Source organism: Pseudonaja textilis, chromosome 5 (genome assembly GCF_049901715.1).
Source record: "Pseudonaja textilis isolate UNSWEBS1 chromosome 5, rPseTex1.2, whole genome shotgun sequence".
Lineage (NCBI taxonomy): Eukaryota > Metazoa > Chordata > Lepidosauria > Squamata > Elapidae > Pseudonaja > Pseudonaja textilis.
The window spans coordinates 21,472,193-21,492,042 of NC_141994.1; the positions used below are offsets into that span (position 1 = coordinate 21,472,193).

The window sequence follows — 19,850 nt, forward strand, 5'->3', positions numbered from 1 at the left end:
AGGGAGGGACGGAGGCGGGGCCCGGGCGGAGCCAACCCAGCTGCGCGCAGGGCTCGGCGCCTCCCCCCCGCTCGGGGCTGAGTCCCGGCCTTGGCTGCGTTCGATGCCGCCCTTCCCGAGTGGGGGCGGGGGGCTCCTTAAAGGTCCTCCGCTCGGTCCTTTCGCCTCTCCCGAGGGGATGGTTTGGTCGTCCTCCACTTACGACACCCCCACCCCAACTGAGCCCCAAGTGGATGTTCTTGAGGGAGACAATTGGTTTAAGTGTGCTTTTGCCCAGTTTTATGGCTTTTCTAGCCACTTTGGTTAAGGGAATTCCTGCCGTTAAATGAGCCACCTGGTTGTTAAGTGAACCTTCTATCTAGACCAGAGGTCTTCCAAACTTGGCCACTTTTAAGACTTGGGGACTTCAACTCCCAGAATTCAAAGTTACAACGGCACTGAAAAAAGGTGACTTATAACGACGGCTCACACTTACGACTGTTGCAGCATCCAACATTAATTTTGGGCTCAGTTGTGGTCATAACTCGAGGACTATCTGTATTTAAGAGAGTCGTGTTTCAGGCAGAAGAGGAGCTATTAACATTGATCCCCAAACACAGCAAAAAAAAGTCAGTTTAGCTTCTTAAATTCTATGGACTGATCAAAAGCATCTTCAAAACTTATGACAATTTGGAGATGCTTTTCTGACAGAGTTTTCTCTGCTCGTGCATGAAATAAAAGGCTGCCTTTTCATGTAAAACATGCTCAGGCTGTTTCTTTGGAAATTGGTGGCTTCTATTCTATTCTATTCTATTCTATTCTATTCTATTCTATTCTATTCTATTCTGGGAGTTGAAGTCCACAAGTATTGGGGACCAAGTTTGGGGACCCCTGATCTAGACTGTCCAAACTAGACTTGTGTTGTTTCTCTGTGTCGTCTCATATATGTGGGTATATACATAATTTTGTATTGATTTATTTAGTCAGGTTTGTGAAGTGTACGTTGGAGGTGGTGATCCTTTGAGAGCTGGATGCAACGAAAGTTCATTTGTAACTTTATCGACTGCGGGTATCCGCTGGGGGCAAGAAAAGGCATAAAACAGGGCATAAAGTCACTTAATAAATGTCTCACTTAGCAACTTAAATCGTGGGCTCAATTGTGGTCACAAGTCGAGGACTCCCGGTGCAACTTTCCTGCACGTTAGCCCTGATAGCACAATCTTATTTTTTTTTCTTTTTAATACAAAGCAGTGGCATTGTCACTCTCTTCTTTCACTTTAGAATAATGAAAGGTACCTCAGAGGTCTTCTAGCTCAACCCCCACTCAAGCAGCCGACCCTATACTATTCCAGACAAATGGCTGTCCAGTCGCTTCTTAAAAGCCTACAGTGATGGAGCACCCACAACTTCTGGTGGCAGGTTGTTCCACTGGTTAATTGTTCACACTGTCAGGAAGTTTCTCCTTCATTCTAGATACAGATACAGATTAACAGAGTTGGAAGGGACCTTGTAGGTCATCTAGTCCAACCCCCCCTGCCCAAGCAGACCTTACACCATTTCTGACAGATGACAATCCAGTCTCTTCTTGAAAGCTTCCAGTGATGAAGCTCTCACAACTTCTGAAGGCAACTTCTATTCCATCGGTTGATTGTTCTCACTGTCAGAAAATGTCTCCTTATTTCCAGGTTGAATCTCTCATTGATCTATTTCCATCCATTATTCCTTGTCTGGCCTTCAGGTGCCTTGGAGAATAGCTTGACCCCTTCCTCCTCTCTGGGGCAGCCCCTCAAATATTGGAAGACTGCTATCATGTCTCCCCTGGTCCTTCTCTTCACTAGACTAGCCAAACTCAGTTCCTGCAACCGTTCTTTCTTTGTTTTATCCTCCAGTCCCTTAATCATCTTTGTTCAATTTCCATCCATTGCTTCTTGAAGTTTCCCTCTATACATTCATCTGAGTGGTATCATCAGCATATCGGATTTTTCTGCTGATTTTCTCCAGCAATTTAAACCATTTTTTTGCTCCTTCCACCCAGCCTTCCTCAGCAGGCAGCCTGCTCTTAAATAAATCATTCATGCTCTAGAAAGTAGAAATGGAGTTTATAGGTTGAGCAAATTGGGCAGAAATCGGCAGGATCAAATTCGAGGGTCGCAAAGCTAAAAAGGAGAAACTCCCATTTGCTGCCCTCATTCCCTTCCCGCCAAAATGGCGGGAACCAGTTCCTCAGGCCAAATTTTATTTCACCAAAAATAGGATTTTTTTTTCTTTGTTGCACAGGGTGGCTCCCAGATAATTGCTAATAACTACCTTGGGTGCTCATTTGAGGTGAAAAGCCAAATACTTAGCTATTCCTTGACTTATGACCTGTTGCTTAGCAACCGGCCAGAGTTATGACAAACTTCCCCCAGAGCTATTTTATGTCCCAGTTTCGAAGGTCTGATGGCTGCCCCTCCTTCCCTTTATGGTTATGTGATCACATTGTGGGCTGAATTTTACAGGATCCCACATTTATTTCGCTGTTTTCCTGGAAACCAGTGCTTAATTCTGGTTTCTGGCGAAAAAAAGAAACTCCAACAATGTACAGTGGGTTTGCTTAAATGACTGCGGTGTTTTGCTTAGCAACGGTGGTATTTATGTAACAACAACCGCAGAAAAGATGGTCAAATCGGGCACAATGATATAATGACCCATTTAACAACCGGCACAAGTTAACGAGCATAATTCCAGGCTCAATTATGGTCAATTGAGTTGACAACTGCCTGTATGTGGAAGATCTAAAGAGGCAAAGAGAGAAGTAAGGTAATCTTCGACATACAACCACAAGAGAGCCCAGCATTTTTGTTGCTAAGGGAGACATGTATTCAGGGAGTTTTTTGCCCCATTTTACGACTTTCCTTGATGCGTTTGTTAAGTGAATCGCTGCAGTTCTTAAATTAGTCACCCGGTTGTTAAGTGAATCAGGCTTCTTCCCTGTTGATTCGGCCGGTCAGAAGGTCGCAAAAAGGAACACTGCCATCGTAAACGTGAGTCAGCTGTCAAGTATCTGAATGTAACAAGAGCGTGGAAATGCTGTAATGGTCATAAGTCTGAAAAATGGTCATAAGTCACTTTTTTAGCATTGTGTGTAACTTCGTTCACTATGCCAACTGTTGTAAGCCTAGGACTACCGTGTATTTATTCATATATGGTTTCAGAACAAGGGTCTTCAAGCTTAGCAACTTTAAGATTTGTGGACTTCAACTCCCAGAATTCCTTAGCTAACATGACTGGAGGAGGAATTCTGGGAGTTGAAGTCCACAAGTCTTCAAGCTGTCAAGTTTGAGGACCCCTGTTTTAGAACCTGCCTTTTCTCTTTTCACAAAGTAACTTAACAAAGGATTTCCCTATCTTTATCTCCACAACAACAACCCTGTGAGGTAGGTTGAGTTAGCAGAAGACGAACAGTTTCAGGGCACATCGTGAGTTCTTTTATCAAATGGGATTTGAACTCGTCTCTCTCTAACCCCAGCTTGAGTGCATGGAACGGTCCCATCAGCTCTTCTGGAAACCCTGATTGAGAAGCTGTCAGCAGTGGTGTGTAACAAGCATTACACCTTCTACTACAAGAGTTCATTTAGTGACTATTTGAAGCTACAACTGTCAGGATTCCAGCAGTTACTCCAATTAAAACATGAGCCTCAAGCCACACTCCCAAAACTTCAAAGGATTTATTAGAAGTTAACATGCCAGCATTAGCCTGGGCATAGCCGACTCTGGTAACTGTCACCCTTGATCCTGCTTTTCCCCCCACCTCTCTGGGTGTATCATCCAACAAAACACGTCCATAGCCAAGAGTCATCAATCATGCTCTCCAATTAGATTTTTTAACCCTGGCAGAAGCTTCAGTCATCTAATCAGCCTCTGAAGAAAATATGAATGGAATGTACTTTCGATTCCACACTGCTGCCTGCTCTTTGAAACTCCCCCTCGCTTCTTTCTGTTGACAGCTATAAAACGTGGATACAAAGTGTTTTATGAGTTGACATTCGGCTCCCCTCACTTCTTGAAGGTGACCTGTACAACACACACAACTGGCAGCCACCTCCGGCAAAACCCCAGAGGTCAGACAGATCCCAAGAGAATATCAAGACCTTGCTGAATTATTCAGCGAGACTGAGTTGAGATCCTACCTCCCCACTGTGACATCCTACCTCCCCGCTCTCTCTAACCCCAGCCTGACTGCATGGAATGGTTCCATCAGCTCTTCTGGAGACCCTGATGGAGAGGCTGTCAGCAGTGGTGTGTAACAAGCATTACACCTTCTCTTACTAACGAGTTCATTTAGTGACCGTTCGAAGCTAGGACGGCACTGAAAAAAGTGACTTATGGGCGGTTTTTATACTTATGACCATTGCAGAATCCCCATGTCACACGTCAGGATTCCGACACTTAATTCCATTTAAATCATGAGTCTCTAGCCAAACTCCAAAAGGATTTATTGGGAGTTAGAAGATGCGGCATTGCCTGGGTGTAGCCGACTGAGACATATAATTCATTGTCACCCTTGACCCTGGTTTTCCCCCACCCCCTGGGTGTATCATAATTCATATTCTCCAGTGGGACACATGCCTAGCCAAGAGTCATCAATCATGCTCTCCAGTTAGAATTTTGCACAGCAGAAACCTCGGTCACCTAGTTACTATCTTTGAAAACATTTATGGAGTGCAAGCTGCCCCACTGCTTCCCCCTCCCTTTCTGTTGGCACCTCTAAAAAGACCATAGACATATTTTATGAGTTGACAACGTGATCAAAACTCAGAGGCTTGGCAACTGGCATGTACTCATGATGGTTGCAATGTCCCAGGGGGTCACGTGATCTCCTTTTGCAACTTTCAGACAAGCAAAGTCAATGGACAAACCGGATTCACTTCACAGCCATATTGCTAATGTAACAATGACAGGGATGCACTTAAACAAGTTCATAAAATGTGGCAAAACTCACTTAACAACTTTCTCACTTAGCGACAGAAATTTTGGGCTCAATCATGGTCGTAAGTCGAGGACAACCTGTACTTGTTTAGTCCAAAGGGCAAAATGGATTGATACTAGTTCCCCAGTCCATCAAGCCATGGCTACTAAAGATAGCAAGGACATAAGGTCAGTGCAGATAGCACAACTGAAATTGTTCCCACAATTTCCCCCAACGCCCAGTTCCCAGCTCTGGAGGAACCATGTGAAAACATGTAATATGTGCCTGATGAAACCAGCATAGAAGAAGCAATGAGATCACTTGTCCTTGCACCTCATTCATGCAAGGGGAATATATAGTTTGCATCTGGCAAGCTGTGGAACAAGGAGATTGCTGACTTAGATGTACTTGCTGTTCCCTAATATTAGATCCAGCAAAGGAAAAGTTAAAATTCCTTTGGGTGGCAGGTATACTAAGTTCACTGAAATCAGTGGTGGGATTCAAAAATTTTTACTACCGGTTCTGTGGGCGTGGCTTGGTGGGCATGGTGTGGCTTGGTGGGCGTGGCAGGGGAAGGATACTGCAAAATCCCCATTCCCTCCCCACCCCACTAACCTGCTTTCCAGCTCCGTTCTCCTGTGCAGGGCAACAAAAGGAGACCCAGCCGATCAGCTGGGACTTGGGAGGTAGAGAATAGATGGGGACAGGACCAGTCAGAGGTGGGATTGGCCGGTTCTCCAAACTACTCAAAATTTCCGCTACCGGTTCTCTAGAACTGGTCAAAATTAGCTGAAAACCACCTCTGGCTGAAATGTGTGATTACCTCTTTCTGTGATATCCAGTCTCTTTGGACTGCTGTGCTTTTCTTGCACCATGGCCAATTTGACACAGCCAACTAAGTGCAGCCAACTTGCCATGGCCAACTCCCCATGGACAAGAGTTGCGCTAATATCGAAGAATCAGTGAAATAGAATCATGAAAGAAAGGATGCCAAAGGGGCGACAAAATGAAATGTGAATGACAAAAATCAAAATAATTGTTTCATTATTTTAAATAATTTAATTGGACCCTTGAATTGTCTCATGGTGAGTTTTCCCACGGTGAGCTGGCCACAGAGAATTGGTCATGGCGAGTTGTCCCATTCCGCTTCCCTGTACCCCTTGTTGGAGTCCACTCTCTGATCTCCAGCTCTTGTGTGACATTTGTGTGGATTCTGCTCATGAAATTGTGACCTATGGATTGTCTCACAACCTTGACCTGGCTCTCAGAGCTTTGGATTGGATTTGGACTATTCTGTACTCTCCTGCTAAAAGCAAAACCACTCTGGTGAGCCGGTGTTGTTTAGGGACCGTTTTTGGATTGCATTCCTTATCTGCTGTTATCTGCTAATTCACCGCAGCAACTGTCTGTGTGAGTGTATAAACTGGAAGCGGGACAGAATCCATCAAATAATCAGCTTAAGCCCAATCAGGTCATTTATTTTTATTTATTTACACAAGTTATGTCCTGCCTGATTTGACACATTCCAGGCAGCTTGTATAAAATCATAAATAATTTAAAAAAAATTACAAGAACAATCGGTTGCACCAATCAGCATCACCTAACTATCCCTTCAAGCTCAAACAGCATGCATTACCTTCCCAAATTATACAGTAATTATCCTGATGGCATGAAAGTGTTACTCTGTACACACAACATTCACAAATCATTTTCCAGTGATTTTGTTTTTTAGCTAGATCTGGAGTTGTTAACATGGTGAGTAACTGCTAACTTGGGATAATAATGCGCTTGCGTTTTCAGATTGAATTTATTTATTTCCCTGCTGACCTGGATGAAGGTTGTCTGAAGTTCTCTGAATCATTGGATTATTTTTTTAAAAAAATTCAACCTTCAGACAACTTCAGACAACCTTCAACCAATTCTATATGAGAATTTGCTGACCTGGATGTTGAGTTCACACAGATTGGTTAGCACCAAGTGGCATCAGCTGCGATTTTGAAGGATCGTTTTCAGTCACCGCAGCCTTGGAATGTGGACAGCTATCTGCTTTGATTCCTGTCTAGGTGGCTTTTGAATCTAGTTGATCCAGATTAAGAACCTGCTATTTATTACATGAGGTAATAATGCTTAACTTTCTTAGAGAGGAATTCAAAAAGTTCCTTCAGAAGAAACCTGCCTTGATCCGTAAGTAATGGTCAACTGTACTTTATTTTTCCAGATGTGAACCCAATGAAACAGCTTTGATTGCTTTGGTCACTGAATGGATCCTGACCCATCGCGACCTCATGGATAACGTTCCCCCAGACCTTCCTGTCCTCCACCATCTTCTAGAGTCCATTTAAGGTCACGCCAACTGCTTCAGTGACTCCATCCATCCACCTCTTTCTCTGCCGTCCCCTTCTTCTTCTCAATCGTTCCCAGCATTAGGCTCTTCTCCAGGTAGTCCTTCCTTCTCATGAGGTGGCCAAAGTATTCGGGTTTCATCTTCAGGATCTGGCCTTCTAAAGAGCAATCAGGTCGATCTCCTCTAGGACTGACTGGTTGGATCGCCTTGCAGTCCGAGGGACTTGCAGGAGTCTTCTCCAGCACCAGAGTTCAAAGCTTTCCATTCTTTGGTGCTCAGCCTTCCTTATGGATTAGAATAAAAAATCTAGTGGACATGTAGTCATTCTTCCTGCTCAGGGCAAGAATCCACTAAATTATCTGACAGGTGGCCCTGTAGCCACTCCAGCAAGCTGAGTCTTTGTTCTTCTAGAGGCAGAAGGTTCCAGTATGTCTCAGCTTCCAAATCCTCCTGAATCTTTGAACCAGTTCTTCTCGCCCTGCTCACCATTTCAACTGGGAATATATCTGCCTCTTTTACATGTAGCTGCCTGTGCCTACAACTCCTTTTGTAGACCTCTATTATATCTCATTTCACTGTTCACTTTTGCAAGCCAAACATGGGTAATGGTTCATTATTCGGCTTGGATTGCAGGTTTCGTACAAACAAGCCACTTCTGAACCTGATGCAGTCTTTCTGGGGCTTGTTTAAAGAGCTGAGCTCAGAAGTGGACACAATCCAGTTCTCACTTAACATATCATTTAAATGTGAGCCAGCAATGTGCTGCAGCTGCCAAAAAAAGCCAACACAGTTCTAGGCTGCATTAACAGAGGAATGGAATCAAGTTCATATGAAGGGTTAGTGCCATTTTATAATGCCTTGGTAAAGCCACACTTGGAATCCTACATCCAGTTTTGGTCGGAACAATGAAAAAAGGATGTTGAGACTCTGGAAAGCAATAAGGATGTTTAGAGGGCTGGAGGCTAAAATGATTGCAGGAATTGGGCATGTCTAGTTTAATTAAAAGAAAAACTAGGGGATGACGTGATAGCAGTGTTCCATATTTGAAGGGCTATTACAAAGAACAGGTCAATCTATTCTTCAAAGCACCTGAAGGCAAGACAAGAAGAAGTGGATGGAAACTAACCAAGGAGAAAAGCACCTAAGGACTAAGGAGAAATGTCTACAGCGGGGGTGTCCAACCTTTCACCTTCCCTGGGCCACATTAGAAGAATTAAATTTGGTTTGGGCCGCACATAAAATAATATAACAGTAACGATACCTGATCATCCAAAAAAACCATAGAAAACATAGTTAACATATTAAATTTATTTGGAAATGAAGTTAGTGAGATGTTTTTATTATTTATTATTTATTAAAAATTATTTATTTTTTATCGCGGTTTTATTATCATGGTTTTTTTATCACGGTTTCTTTATCACGGTTTATTTTCCAGCCAAATTTTGCGGGGGAAGCTCGCCCGCCTCGCGCCTACCTCTCCTCCTGCAAATGGCCCGGCTGGATGAGGCAGGACTGGAAGGCAGAAGCAGCGGCGGCGGCGTGGGGCAGAAGCGGCGGCGGTGGCGGGGAAGAAGCGGCGGCGGTGGTGGGGGCAGAAGTGGCGGTGGGGGCGGCGGCAGGGGCAGAAGCGGGGCGGGGCAGAAGTGGCAGCGGGGACAGAAGCGGCGGCAGGGGCAGAAACGGTGGCGGGGGCAGCGGCAGCAACAGCAGGAGGTGGCGCTCTGACAGCGCCCACCTTTTCTGTTGCTGCTTGGCCTGGCGCTCGCCTCGCCCCGCCCCGCCCCTGCCTCTCCTCCTCCTCGCTGGCTCTGGCATGAAGGTTGGGGTGGGCACTGGGCCGCATTACGAGGCAACCTGGGCGCATGCGGCCCTGGGCCGCGGGTTGGACAAGCCTGGTCTACAGGTTTTAAGAAGCGATTGGACAACCATTTGTCTGAAATGGTATAGGGCCGGGATGGCGAACCTATGGCACGCGTGCCACAAGTGGCACGAGAGCCATTTGTGCCGGCACACGAGCTGCAGGCAAACTTACCTCACTGCACATGCGCGCGCCTCATAACTGGTTTTTGGCAAGTTTGAGGCCTTTTTCAGCCTCCCAAAGGCTTGAGGAAGGCTTCTGCAGGCTTTGCAGGCTGAAAACTAGCCCTGTTTTGTCACTTCCTGTTTTTCTGAAAATCCCGGAAGTGACAAAACAGGGCTAGTTTTTGGCCTGCAAAGCCTGCAGAAGCCTTCCTCAAACCCCTGGGAGGCCAAAAAAGGCCTCAAACCAGCCGAAAATCAGCTGTGAGGTGTAGTGCAGGTAAGGGGGCACGGCAGGGGGTGGGGGGATTGCGTACACATACGTAGGGGGCATGGGGAGGCATTGCCTTCTGAGTGCTGGCACGCGAGCATGAGTGTGCAAGCATGTCACAATTTTTGGCATAGGAGCCCAGAAAGGTTTGCCACTACTGCTAGTGTCTCCTGCTTGAGAAGGGAGTTGGACTATAAGACCTCCAAGGTTCTCCTTCCAATTCTCTTATTCTGTTCTCTTATAATCCTGCAGGTTAAAGTCCGGTGAAATTTGGATGTCCTCACATATTTCCCTTTCTTCCTAAATATTTATGATGGGAAAAGAGATTATATATTGCTAGTTCAGGCATCCCTGCTTTCCAAGTCACGGTTAATTACATAGTTTGGTGGCAGGTAAGTTTACCATAACATTACATTGCAAATTTATGAATTCAGGTCAATGGACAAGGAAGGGAAGTCAGGCTGCAGTCCCACACGCTCCCGATTCCTTCTTCACTTGAAGCAGTGTTCTTAGTAACAATTGATTACCAATCCTCTTCCATATTTGCATCCAAGATTTTGTAACGCAAGAAGAGCAACACAGAAGATCAGGGGACTGGAGGCTAAAACATAAGGAAGAACGGTTGCAGGAACTGGGCATGTCTAATCAGATGAAAAGGAGGACTGGGTGACGTGATAGCAGTGTTCCAATATCTGAGGGGCTGCCACAAAGATGTTGTGGTTAGCCGGCAGCAAGTACAGATGGCTAAGGAGAGCGAGGACTCAGATGATGGGCCAGGACCATTAGGGGGTGGAATGCTGCCTTCGGAGATTGTGGGGGCTGGCAGCAGCGATGAGAAGGTTCCCGAGGAGCCTGTGCCAAGTGCGCATACATGCAGGATTGCTCGCAGGAAAGAGCAGCTGCAACAGCATGGGTGACTCAGGAGTAAGGCTGCAAGGTAATGGCCCCTCCTTCAAGAAGATAAAAGCCAGCTGTGAAGCGAATGTTCTTTGCAGGAAGCAAAAATGTTTTGAAACTCAGCCTCATGGACATTACAGTATTTTAAATTGGTATTTGAAGACTCTTGTGTTGTGAAATTTTTCTTATCTGTGATTTTTGGCAGTCTTGTAAAGTTTTTGCAAGGTTTGTGCTTATCAAAGTTAATTAGTTTGCAGCAGCTTTTTAACCGGGGATTCGTAAGACTCATTAAAGGGTTTCTGTTCCCTTTGATTATTGTTTGTCTTATTTGAAAAGGGTTTGGGTCAGAACAAAAGAAGAGGGAGTTAAGCTATTCTCCAAAGCACCTGAATGCAAGACAAGAAGCAATGGCTGGAAACTGAACAAGGAAAGATTTAACCTAGAAATAAGGAGAAATTTCCTGACAGAACAATTAACTAGTGGAACAGCTCCAGAAGTTGTGGGTGCTTCATCACTGGAGATTTTTAAGAGGAGACTGGACAATCATTTATCCGGAATGGAATAAGGACTCTTGTCTTGAGCAGGCGGGTTGGACTAGAAGACCTCCAAGGACCCTTCCAGCTCTGTTTTTCTGTAATCCATTCTAAAATTCCAATCGAACTAGAGGCAAAATGTCTTTACGCGTCCTGCGAAAGCCATAAACAATGCCTGACAATATAATCCAAGACTCCGTAGTGTAGGGAAGATGAAAACGATCGTGTGTTTATTTATTAAAGGGAGTTCTACGTGTGCTTTACTGCCTGGAACAGCAGATTGTTTTTTTAGGCTGTTGCTGAAGCTGAACAGTTTTTTCTTTCACGTTGTCTTCCTGCTCTTTTAAAATCCTATGGGAGACAAAAGCAGTTAGAGGCGAATTGTTGCTGTTTTCCAATCTGGACCATCTATTCTATCCTCTTTTCCAGCAGCCGTTCTCTACATGCCTCTTCGGAAACATGCGTGAACACTCTTGCTTCTCTCCAGCATTTTGAATTCAGAGACAGAGCGTCTCTGGTGCAGAAATACCACAAGGCCCCTTTATTTATTATTTACTTTACTTAAAACATTCATGTGGCTTTCAGCCAAGCCCAGGCGTCTCCCAATCAAGGAGTTTGGCTCCTTGACTGGCGCTCGGGATCGTTCAGAGACAGGTTTCCCATGAAACGCCGCAGCCCTCCGAGAGAAACGATTTCACCAATCAATTATGCATGAGGATGTTAAAAGTAGAAAATGATGGAAAGACTTTCACTATGGGTGCTAAGAATTCATGCCATCGGACGTTAACGTGAATCTTTTCCTGCTATACTGAGAGCTCAGTCTGAGATGGAGATAGATGGATAGATGGATGGATGGATGGACGGACAGATGGGGGGGGGGAAGGCAGGCAGGCAGATGAGATGATAGGTAGGTAGGTGGGTAGGTCGGTCGGTAGGTTGGTAGACAGACAGACAGATGGGAAGGCAGGTAGGAAGATGAGATAGATAGAAGATAGATAGATAGATAGATAGATAGATAGATAGATAGATAGATAGATAGATAGATAGATAGATAGATAGATAGATAGATAGATAGATAGATGATAGATAGATAGATAGATAGATAGATAGATGATAGATAGATAGATATGATAGATAGATAGATAGATAGATAGATAGATAGATAGATAGATAGATAGATAGATAGATAGATAGATAGATAGATAGATAGATAGATAGATAGATAGATAGATAGATGATAGATAGATAGATAGATAGATGATAGATAGATAGATAGATAGATAGATAGATAGATAGATAGATGATAGATAGATAGATAGATGATAGATAGATAGATAGATAGATAGATAGATAGATAGATAGATAGATAGAGAGATAGATAGATAGATAGATAGATAGATAGATAGATAGATAGATAGATAGATAGATAGATAGATAGATAGAAGATTGCCCTTCTATCACTTTATGGAATTTACTTAACTCAAGCCCTCTTTTCCTTACCTGGCCAAGTGAAGTATAGGTACTTTGATGTTCTCCCCTGTCAAGGCACTGCATTCATAAAAAATTATACTGTAATCCTAGAAGAGAGCAGAGGAAAAAAAAAAAGATTGTCTAAAAGTAAAAGATTCCTAATAGTTTTTCAGCAAAGATGAAGGAACCAGAAGCAAGACACCACATGGGCCCTACAATTCAAACATGGAAGATGCAGCCAGGTGAATTCACGCTCTAACAACTCCATAGGGTAGAATTAGATTGACAAGACTATTAGAGGGGTTACAGAACCGCCTTTTTCAGGTTCCACTTCCCATCCTTTTCCTTCTGTGTTGCTCGAGAACTCTTGAAGGAGCATATTCTGTGTGGAGAATAAATGTGACTTCACTATAAGTAACTGACAGTGAGAATAACCAACTGGTGGAACTGCTTGGCTCCAGATGTTGTGGGTGCTCCATCACTGGAGGCTTTTAAGAAGAGACTGGACAGCCACTTGTCTGGAATGGTAGAGGTTCTCCTGCTTGACCAAGACAAATTCCTTGTGTGTCCAATCACACTTGGCCAATAAAAGAATTCTATTCTATTCTATTCTATTCTATGCTATGCTATTCTATTCTTTTCTATTCTAGTCTCATTCATTTTCCTATTTTATTCTCTACTCTACTCTATTCTAATTCTATTCTATTCTACTCTACTCTACTCTACTCTACTCTACTGAGCAGAAGGGACTTCAAGCTCCCTTCCAACTCTGTTATTCTGTTTAGGGGGACCTTGAGAGACAATTTGGACTTCCTCTACAGCTGCAGACCAGCTGACTTTGACAGCCTCAAAGCAGTGAATCACAATAAAGACAATAAAGATACTGTATATACTCTATAGTTTTATAGAGAGAGAGAGAACAGATAAAAGGTCATTGGAATCATGAGGAGCATGGAAAAAGAAAAACCTGAAGGAGAAAGTAAAGATGTGGCTATAATTTATTTATTTACTTATTTTGTCAAGCAATTATAAGATAACAGGTATAAGTATAAACACAATTATGAATACATGAAATGGATACATGTAAGAAAAATAAAAGAAACAATAGGACAGGGACAGTAGGCATGTTGGTGCACTTATGCACGCCCCCTACAGACCTCTTAGGAAAGGGGTGAGGTCAACAGTAGACAGTCTAAGGTTAAAGTTTTTGGAGTTTGGGGAAGAAACCACAGAGTCAGGTAGAGTATTCCAGACATTGACCACTCTGTAGCTGAAGTCGTATTTCCTGCAATCAAGTTTGGTGTGGTTTACCTTGAGTTTGTATCTATTGTTGAGACTTTGGAAAAAGTTCAGAGAAGAGCAACTAAGGTGGTCAACGGCTTGGAGACTAAACCATATGAAGAAAAACTGCAGGATTTGGGTCTGGCTAGTGTAAAGAAAAGAAGAATTAGGAGTGATATGATAGCAGTATTCCAAGTATTTGAGGGGTTGCCACAAAGAAGAGGGGGTCAAGCTATTCAAAGCACCAGAGGACAAGATAAGAAACAACGGATGGAAACTAATCAAGAAGAGAAGCAACCTGGAATTAAGGAGAAACTTCCTAACAGTGGGGACAATTAACCAGTGGAACAACTTGCCTTCAGAAATTGTGGGCATCACTGGACGCTTTTAGGAAGAGACTGGACAGGCCGCTTGTCTGAAATAATATAGGTTCTCCTGCTTGAACAGGGGGCTGGACTAGAAGACCTCCAAGGTCCCTTCCAGCTCTATTTCTATTTCTATTCTGTAATTACAGTACTTTTAGGAACATGAGAATCTGCTCCAAAGTAGACAGGAAGGAAAGGAGACCTCCAAAATTCCTTTATCAGGAAGTTAAGACAATGTTTGAGACAACGACAAATCTGCAGACAGACAGTAGGTTATACAACTTGCCTTGTGGTGAACCAGAACAATCTGGAACTGAACACACTCAAAACCATAGAAATGGTGGTAGACTTTAGAAGAAACCCTCCCATACTACCACCTCTTACAATACTAGACAACACAGTATCAACAGTAGAGACCTTCAAATTTCTAGGTTCTATTATATCACAAGACCTAAAATGGACACCTAACATCAAAAACGTCATCAAAAAAGCACAACAAAGAATGTTCTTTCTGTGCCAACTCAGAAAGCTCAAAGTGCCCAAGGAGCTGCTGATCCAGTTCTACAGAGGAATGATTGAGTCTGTCATCTGCTCCTCTATAACTGTCTGGCTTGGTTCTGCAACCCAACAGGACAGACACAGACTTCAGAGGGTAATTAGGGCTGCAGACAAAACAATTGCGACCCACCTGCCTTCCATCGAGGACCTGTATATTGCATGAATCAAAAAGAGGGCTGTGAGATTATCTACAGACCCCTCACATCCTGGACATAAACTGTTTCAACTCCTTCCCTCAAAACGATACTATAGAGCCCTGTATACCAGAACAACTAGACACAAGGACAGTTTTTTCCTCGAAGGCCATCACTCTGCTAAACAAACATTCCCTCAACGCTGTTCAACTATTTACAAAGTCTGCACTACTATTACTGTTAATCTTCTCATCATTCCTAATCACCTGTCCCCTCCCACTTGTGACTATAGGATTGTAACCTTGTCGCTTGTATCCTTACAATTTTTATTTATTGTTTCTTGGCATGATTTGATTGCTTATTGTACCCTATGACTATTATTAAATGTTGTACCAGATGATACTCGACTCTTGACGAATGTATCTTTTCTTTTATGTACCCTGAGAGCATTTGCACCAAGATAAATTCTTTGTGTGTCCAATCACATTTGTCCAATAAAGAATTCTACTCTATTCTATCTGTTAACAGCTCCCGAGGCTTTTGTTGAAACAAGCTCCTGAATCAAGGGATATCTTTTTCCAGATGTAACAGAATAAGCATCTTTACTTTTAACAATCACAGAAACAGTGGGGTTCCATATTTCTAAGGCTATCCCTAACCTCAATAACAGAAGGAAGTTATCACTGAATAAATTCTTTTTAAGAAGTTGTTTCTAGGGCTATGTGTTAACGGAATATTTACTTTATGCCTAGATTATCCGATGCTCTCGCTCTCTCTTCTTACTATACCTTGGCTAGATGTTCCCCCAATCTCTTAGGAACCTCTCGTTCTTTTTCCTTATCGACTTTATTGCCCAGCAAAAGGATGGGGATGTTCTCTCCAGCTGCCTCCTAGGAAATAAGGAAAAACAATTGAAGGACAGAAATAGATGAAGAAAGCAATCCGCAAACTGACAAACAGAAACGTTAATTGGGATACCCTGAGTGATATTATGAAAAAGACAAGAGTTTTGAATTAAGGAGGAAAATTTAAAGCTAGGTACTGTAATTCCATCATCATGTATATTTGTTTTGGGTTCGAAAACTTCTTCAGCTTATAGATTCTCTCCCAGCCTTTCTAGTCAAATGGTCTGGCTGAGGAATTCTGGGAGTTGAAGTCTACGAGTCTGAAAGTTGCTAAGGTTGGAGACCCCTGGCCTAAGAAGACCAATGGAACTCAGAGCCACTTGGGGAAAAAGAAAGAAGGAAGGGAGGAAGGAAGGAAGGAAGGAAGGAAGGAAGGAAGGAAGGAAGGAAGGAAGGAAGGAAGGAGAGAGAGAGAGAGAGAGAGAGAGAGAGAGAGAGAGAGAGAGAGAGAGAAAGAAAGAAAGACAAACTGCTGGAGAATTTAAATCAAATCAGACTTACTTCCACGCTCACCAACCATTGCTTCACAGCCACAAAGGTGTGTTGTGCTGTTACGTCATACATCACAACAACCCCGTCAGCTTTCCGGAAGAATTGCTTCGTGATGCTGCGATACCTGCAAATTAATGGTTTTACAGAACGGGAACACAAAGGAGCTATCAAATCTGGCCGTCTTCCCTGCTCAGTTCAACCTCAATTCCATTTAGGACATTCAACACCTGGTAGAATTCCATTTAGAACAGTCTATAACTGGTGGTCCATGAGAAAATTTTGGTGGTCCGCAGAAAAATTATTTGCAAGACCTGGAGGGCCTCGTTCCAGTGGATGACCATCTCAGCCCGCTGAGCTTCCAGGCGCCAGTACTTGGCCCACAGGTGGGATTCTTCTGGCCCAGTTCTTGTGAATCAGTAATAAACAAATGTTACAGTTCAGCCAAACCGGTAGTAAAAAAAAAAAAACAGCTACCAGTTCGGCCGAACCGGGATTTCCTTTTTTTTTCCTTCCCTCCTGATGATCAGCTGTTCTGACAATCAGCTGTGCCAGGATCCCCCCCACTGTCTTACTGCTTCGCCCAGGAGGCTTCCCTGAGGCCCAGGAGGCAAAAAAGCAAACCAACGGAGCATGGGGGGATTTTTTTTTTTTGCTGCTACACAAAAGAAGCCACGCCCACCCAGTCACATGGCCACACCCACCTAGCCATGCCCACAGAACCTGTAGTAAAAATATTTGCATCCCACCCCTGACCTGGCCTTGCACTCCTCCCGCGGGCCTTCCCTCTGCTCGGAAAGCCTACGCTCGTAATCCTCAGCAAGGTGCTTCTGCTCAGCCTCCTTCTCGATTAGATCCCATTTGAACTGATCCAGATGTTTTGCGAACTCTTTCTCATGGCGGCTGCTTAGCTCCAACAACTGCTTCCTGTTGGGGCCCCTAAGGAGCCCAGGCGGGCAGGCGAGGAGTGGCTGGGAGGGGAGGGGCGAGGAGAGGCTGGGAGGTGCCCCTCTAGGTGAGTGACATTGAGTTGGCCACGCCCACCCAGTCACATGACCACCTAACCACGCCCACCCAGCTGGTCATTAGGCAGATCATACTGGTGGTCCGCGGGATTTAAAATTATGAATTTAGTGGTCCCTGGGGTCTGAAAGGTTGGTGACCCCGGCTCTAGTCTGTGTTTGAACACACCTGGCACAGAGAAGCCCACCACCTCTTTTGGCTGGTAATTCAAATTGCTTTTACTGTTGAGAAAAGTTTTCTTTTTAAATATTCAATCAGAATTCCCTTTTGTTTTTTAACCGTTCCTTAACCGCTCTTCAACTGTGAAACGGCAGCTAAAGAAAATAACACCCGTAACCAAACTGAATTTCTAAGATTTAAGGTCAACATTTAAGGTAGCGGTCATTAGGCTGAATGGCCAGTAAGAAACAGCTTCTCCCTCAGAAATCTTGTTTTCTTGGTATGTCCGTTGAGTTCCTCCAGTCTTCAGCCTTTAACCCTGACTCTTGGCACAGGAGCCGAATTTGAAAAGTTATATGCTGGTACCTAATTCTTCTAAAAAGCTAACGGGCAGAAAACTCTTTCAGGATTCCGAGTTTAAGAAAAGAAAGAAGAAAAACCACCGCCGGCTCAGAAAGCAGAGGGGAACGAGAATGGCCTTGACAGACAGGAGGAAGAACTGCTGCCGAGGCAATAGCCCTCTGACAGGGGACTGAGTCAGAGGTGGCCTTCAGCAGGTTCTGACCAGTTCTGGAAAACCAGTAGCGGAAATTTTGAGCAGTTTGGAGAAGCAGCAAATCCCACCTCTGACTGACCCCGCCCCCATCTCTTCTCTGCCTCCCATTGAGTCCAAGCTGATCGGCTACATTGTCTTTGGTTGCCCTGCCCAGGAGAACGGAGCTGCAAAGCAGGTTAGTGGGGTGGAGATGGAGATTTTGCAGTAACCTTCCCCTGCCATGCTCACCAAGCCACACCCACCAAGCCACAGCATGCCTACCAAGCCACAGAACCGGTAGTAAAAAAATTTGAATCCCACCACTGGCCTGAGTGGACACCACAATATTAACTTGAGAAAATGTTTCAGACCAGTCCCTTCCTAGATTACATGAAAATAAAGGGAGCACATTCAGCCTTGCAAGAGTTTGTCATTGTAGAAACTAAAAGTAAAGATTTCCCCTCTCCAGGAGTGTCTGACTTATCTCTGTTTCCTAGCCTAGAGAGTCCAAAAACACTTGTGCGGTCACGTGGTCAGAATGATTATACGCCAAGGGGCACAGAATCCTGTTACCTTCCCACCGAAGTGGTACCCATTTATCTACTCACATATACATGCTTTCGAATTGCTAGGCAGATAGGAGCCGAGGCAAGTAACGGACGCTCATCCGTCACATGGTGCTCGGGTCTCGAACCTGAGCTCCCAGCTTTCCAGCGGACAAGCTCAGCATCTTTAACCACTGAACCATTGCACCCCACTCTCTGTCATTGTGGCTGTTTGTTGTAGTCCTAAATTGATAAGCGTGTATGAGGACTAGCACCTCTGGTGGAGAGCCCTGCCTGCCGTGCCCATTTTAGGGCCGTTGATTCACCGTTGGTTCTCACCCGGTGCTCAGCCCTCACCTGTGCCTCCAAGTAGTTATAACATGTTCATCAGCCACACCCCAGTAAACCGCCTCAGCAGACGGGTCAAAACAGGTGAGGGCAGCCGGTGGATCTTTGATGATTTGCCATTCACATGGCAGTGGTTTCTTACTCTGATCTACCTTGAGGACGGGCACACCTTCCACAGGAATTGGGCTGAACTACACATTGCGGGCATTTCCAACCAAGATCTCAGCCAGCGGATAAGAAGGTCTTGGATTACCTTTCTTGCCCAGCAGTGTCCCAGAGTTGCAGCACCACCTGGCTGCCATCCAAGTTCACAGTTTTCATAGAATAATCCACACCTGCAGAAGACAAATAGCTCAAATTGTATCAATCAATCAGAAGAGAGCTGGCAAGAACCTCGGCAGTCTTCTAATCCAGGGGCCGCCAACCTTTTGGACCTCAGGGAACACCAAACTCATAATTTTAAATCCCGCGGATCAGAGACCCTGGGAAAATCCCCCAAAAAGTCTGCAGGAAAATTCCCCACCCCGTTTTCCTACCGATCATTCTTTATTTGGGATCACAGAATACTGTCTCCAGCTCCGTTCTCAGGGGGAGAAAGAGAGAGAGAGAGAGAGAGAGAGAGAGAGAGACTTTGGGCTTCATGCAAGGAAAGCAGCAGAAGCAGCAGAAGTCTTTCTTTCTCTCCCCCAAACTCTGCCAGAAATGAGGCTTTGTGAGACTTGTCGTGCTGCGCAGCCTCTTAGAGCAGGAGGCCTTGCAGGGTCCCAAAGACTCATTTCTGGCAGAGTTTGGGGGAGAAAAAGAAAGACTTTTGCTGCTTTCCTCGCGTGCAACCAAAAACAGAAGAAGAAAGAAGCGGAAAGAAGGCGAGGCACATGGGGTGAGTGGGGCAAGTTCCCCCCGCCGCCCTTTCCCCTGCCCCTCACTACCTCATGTTTGCAATGCAAATGACACAAGCCTTCTGTTCCCGTGGGCCATGTGGGTGGCGACCACTGATCTTGTCCAACCCCCTGCTGAAGCAGCAGACCCTGTACAGCTTCAAACAAA

At 44.6% G+C, this 19,850-nt stretch overlaps 1 protein-coding gene across 1 annotated transcript in view; it reads right to left on the reverse strand.

Moving 5' to 3' along the window:
- Positions 1-11,193: 11,193 nt before the first annotated feature.
- CRACR2A (calcium release activated channel regulator 2A) overlaps positions 11,194-19,850 on the reverse strand; it is a 49,552-nt gene continuing 40,895 nt past the window's right edge. Inside the window, exons 14-18 of the mRNA XM_026701909.2 lie at positions 19,057-19,138; positions 16,206-16,320; positions 15,588-15,689; positions 12,492-12,568; positions 11,194-11,342 (exon numbers count right to left, since the gene is read on the reverse strand). Coding sequence (XP_026557694.1) covers positions 11,252-11,342; positions 12,492-12,568; positions 15,588-15,689; positions 16,206-16,320; positions 19,057-19,138 — 467 coding nt within the window. The 3' untranslated portion in view covers positions 11,194-11,251. The remainder of the gene's footprint in view (positions 11,343-12,491; positions 12,569-15,587; positions 15,690-16,205; positions 16,321-19,056; positions 19,139-19,850) is intronic.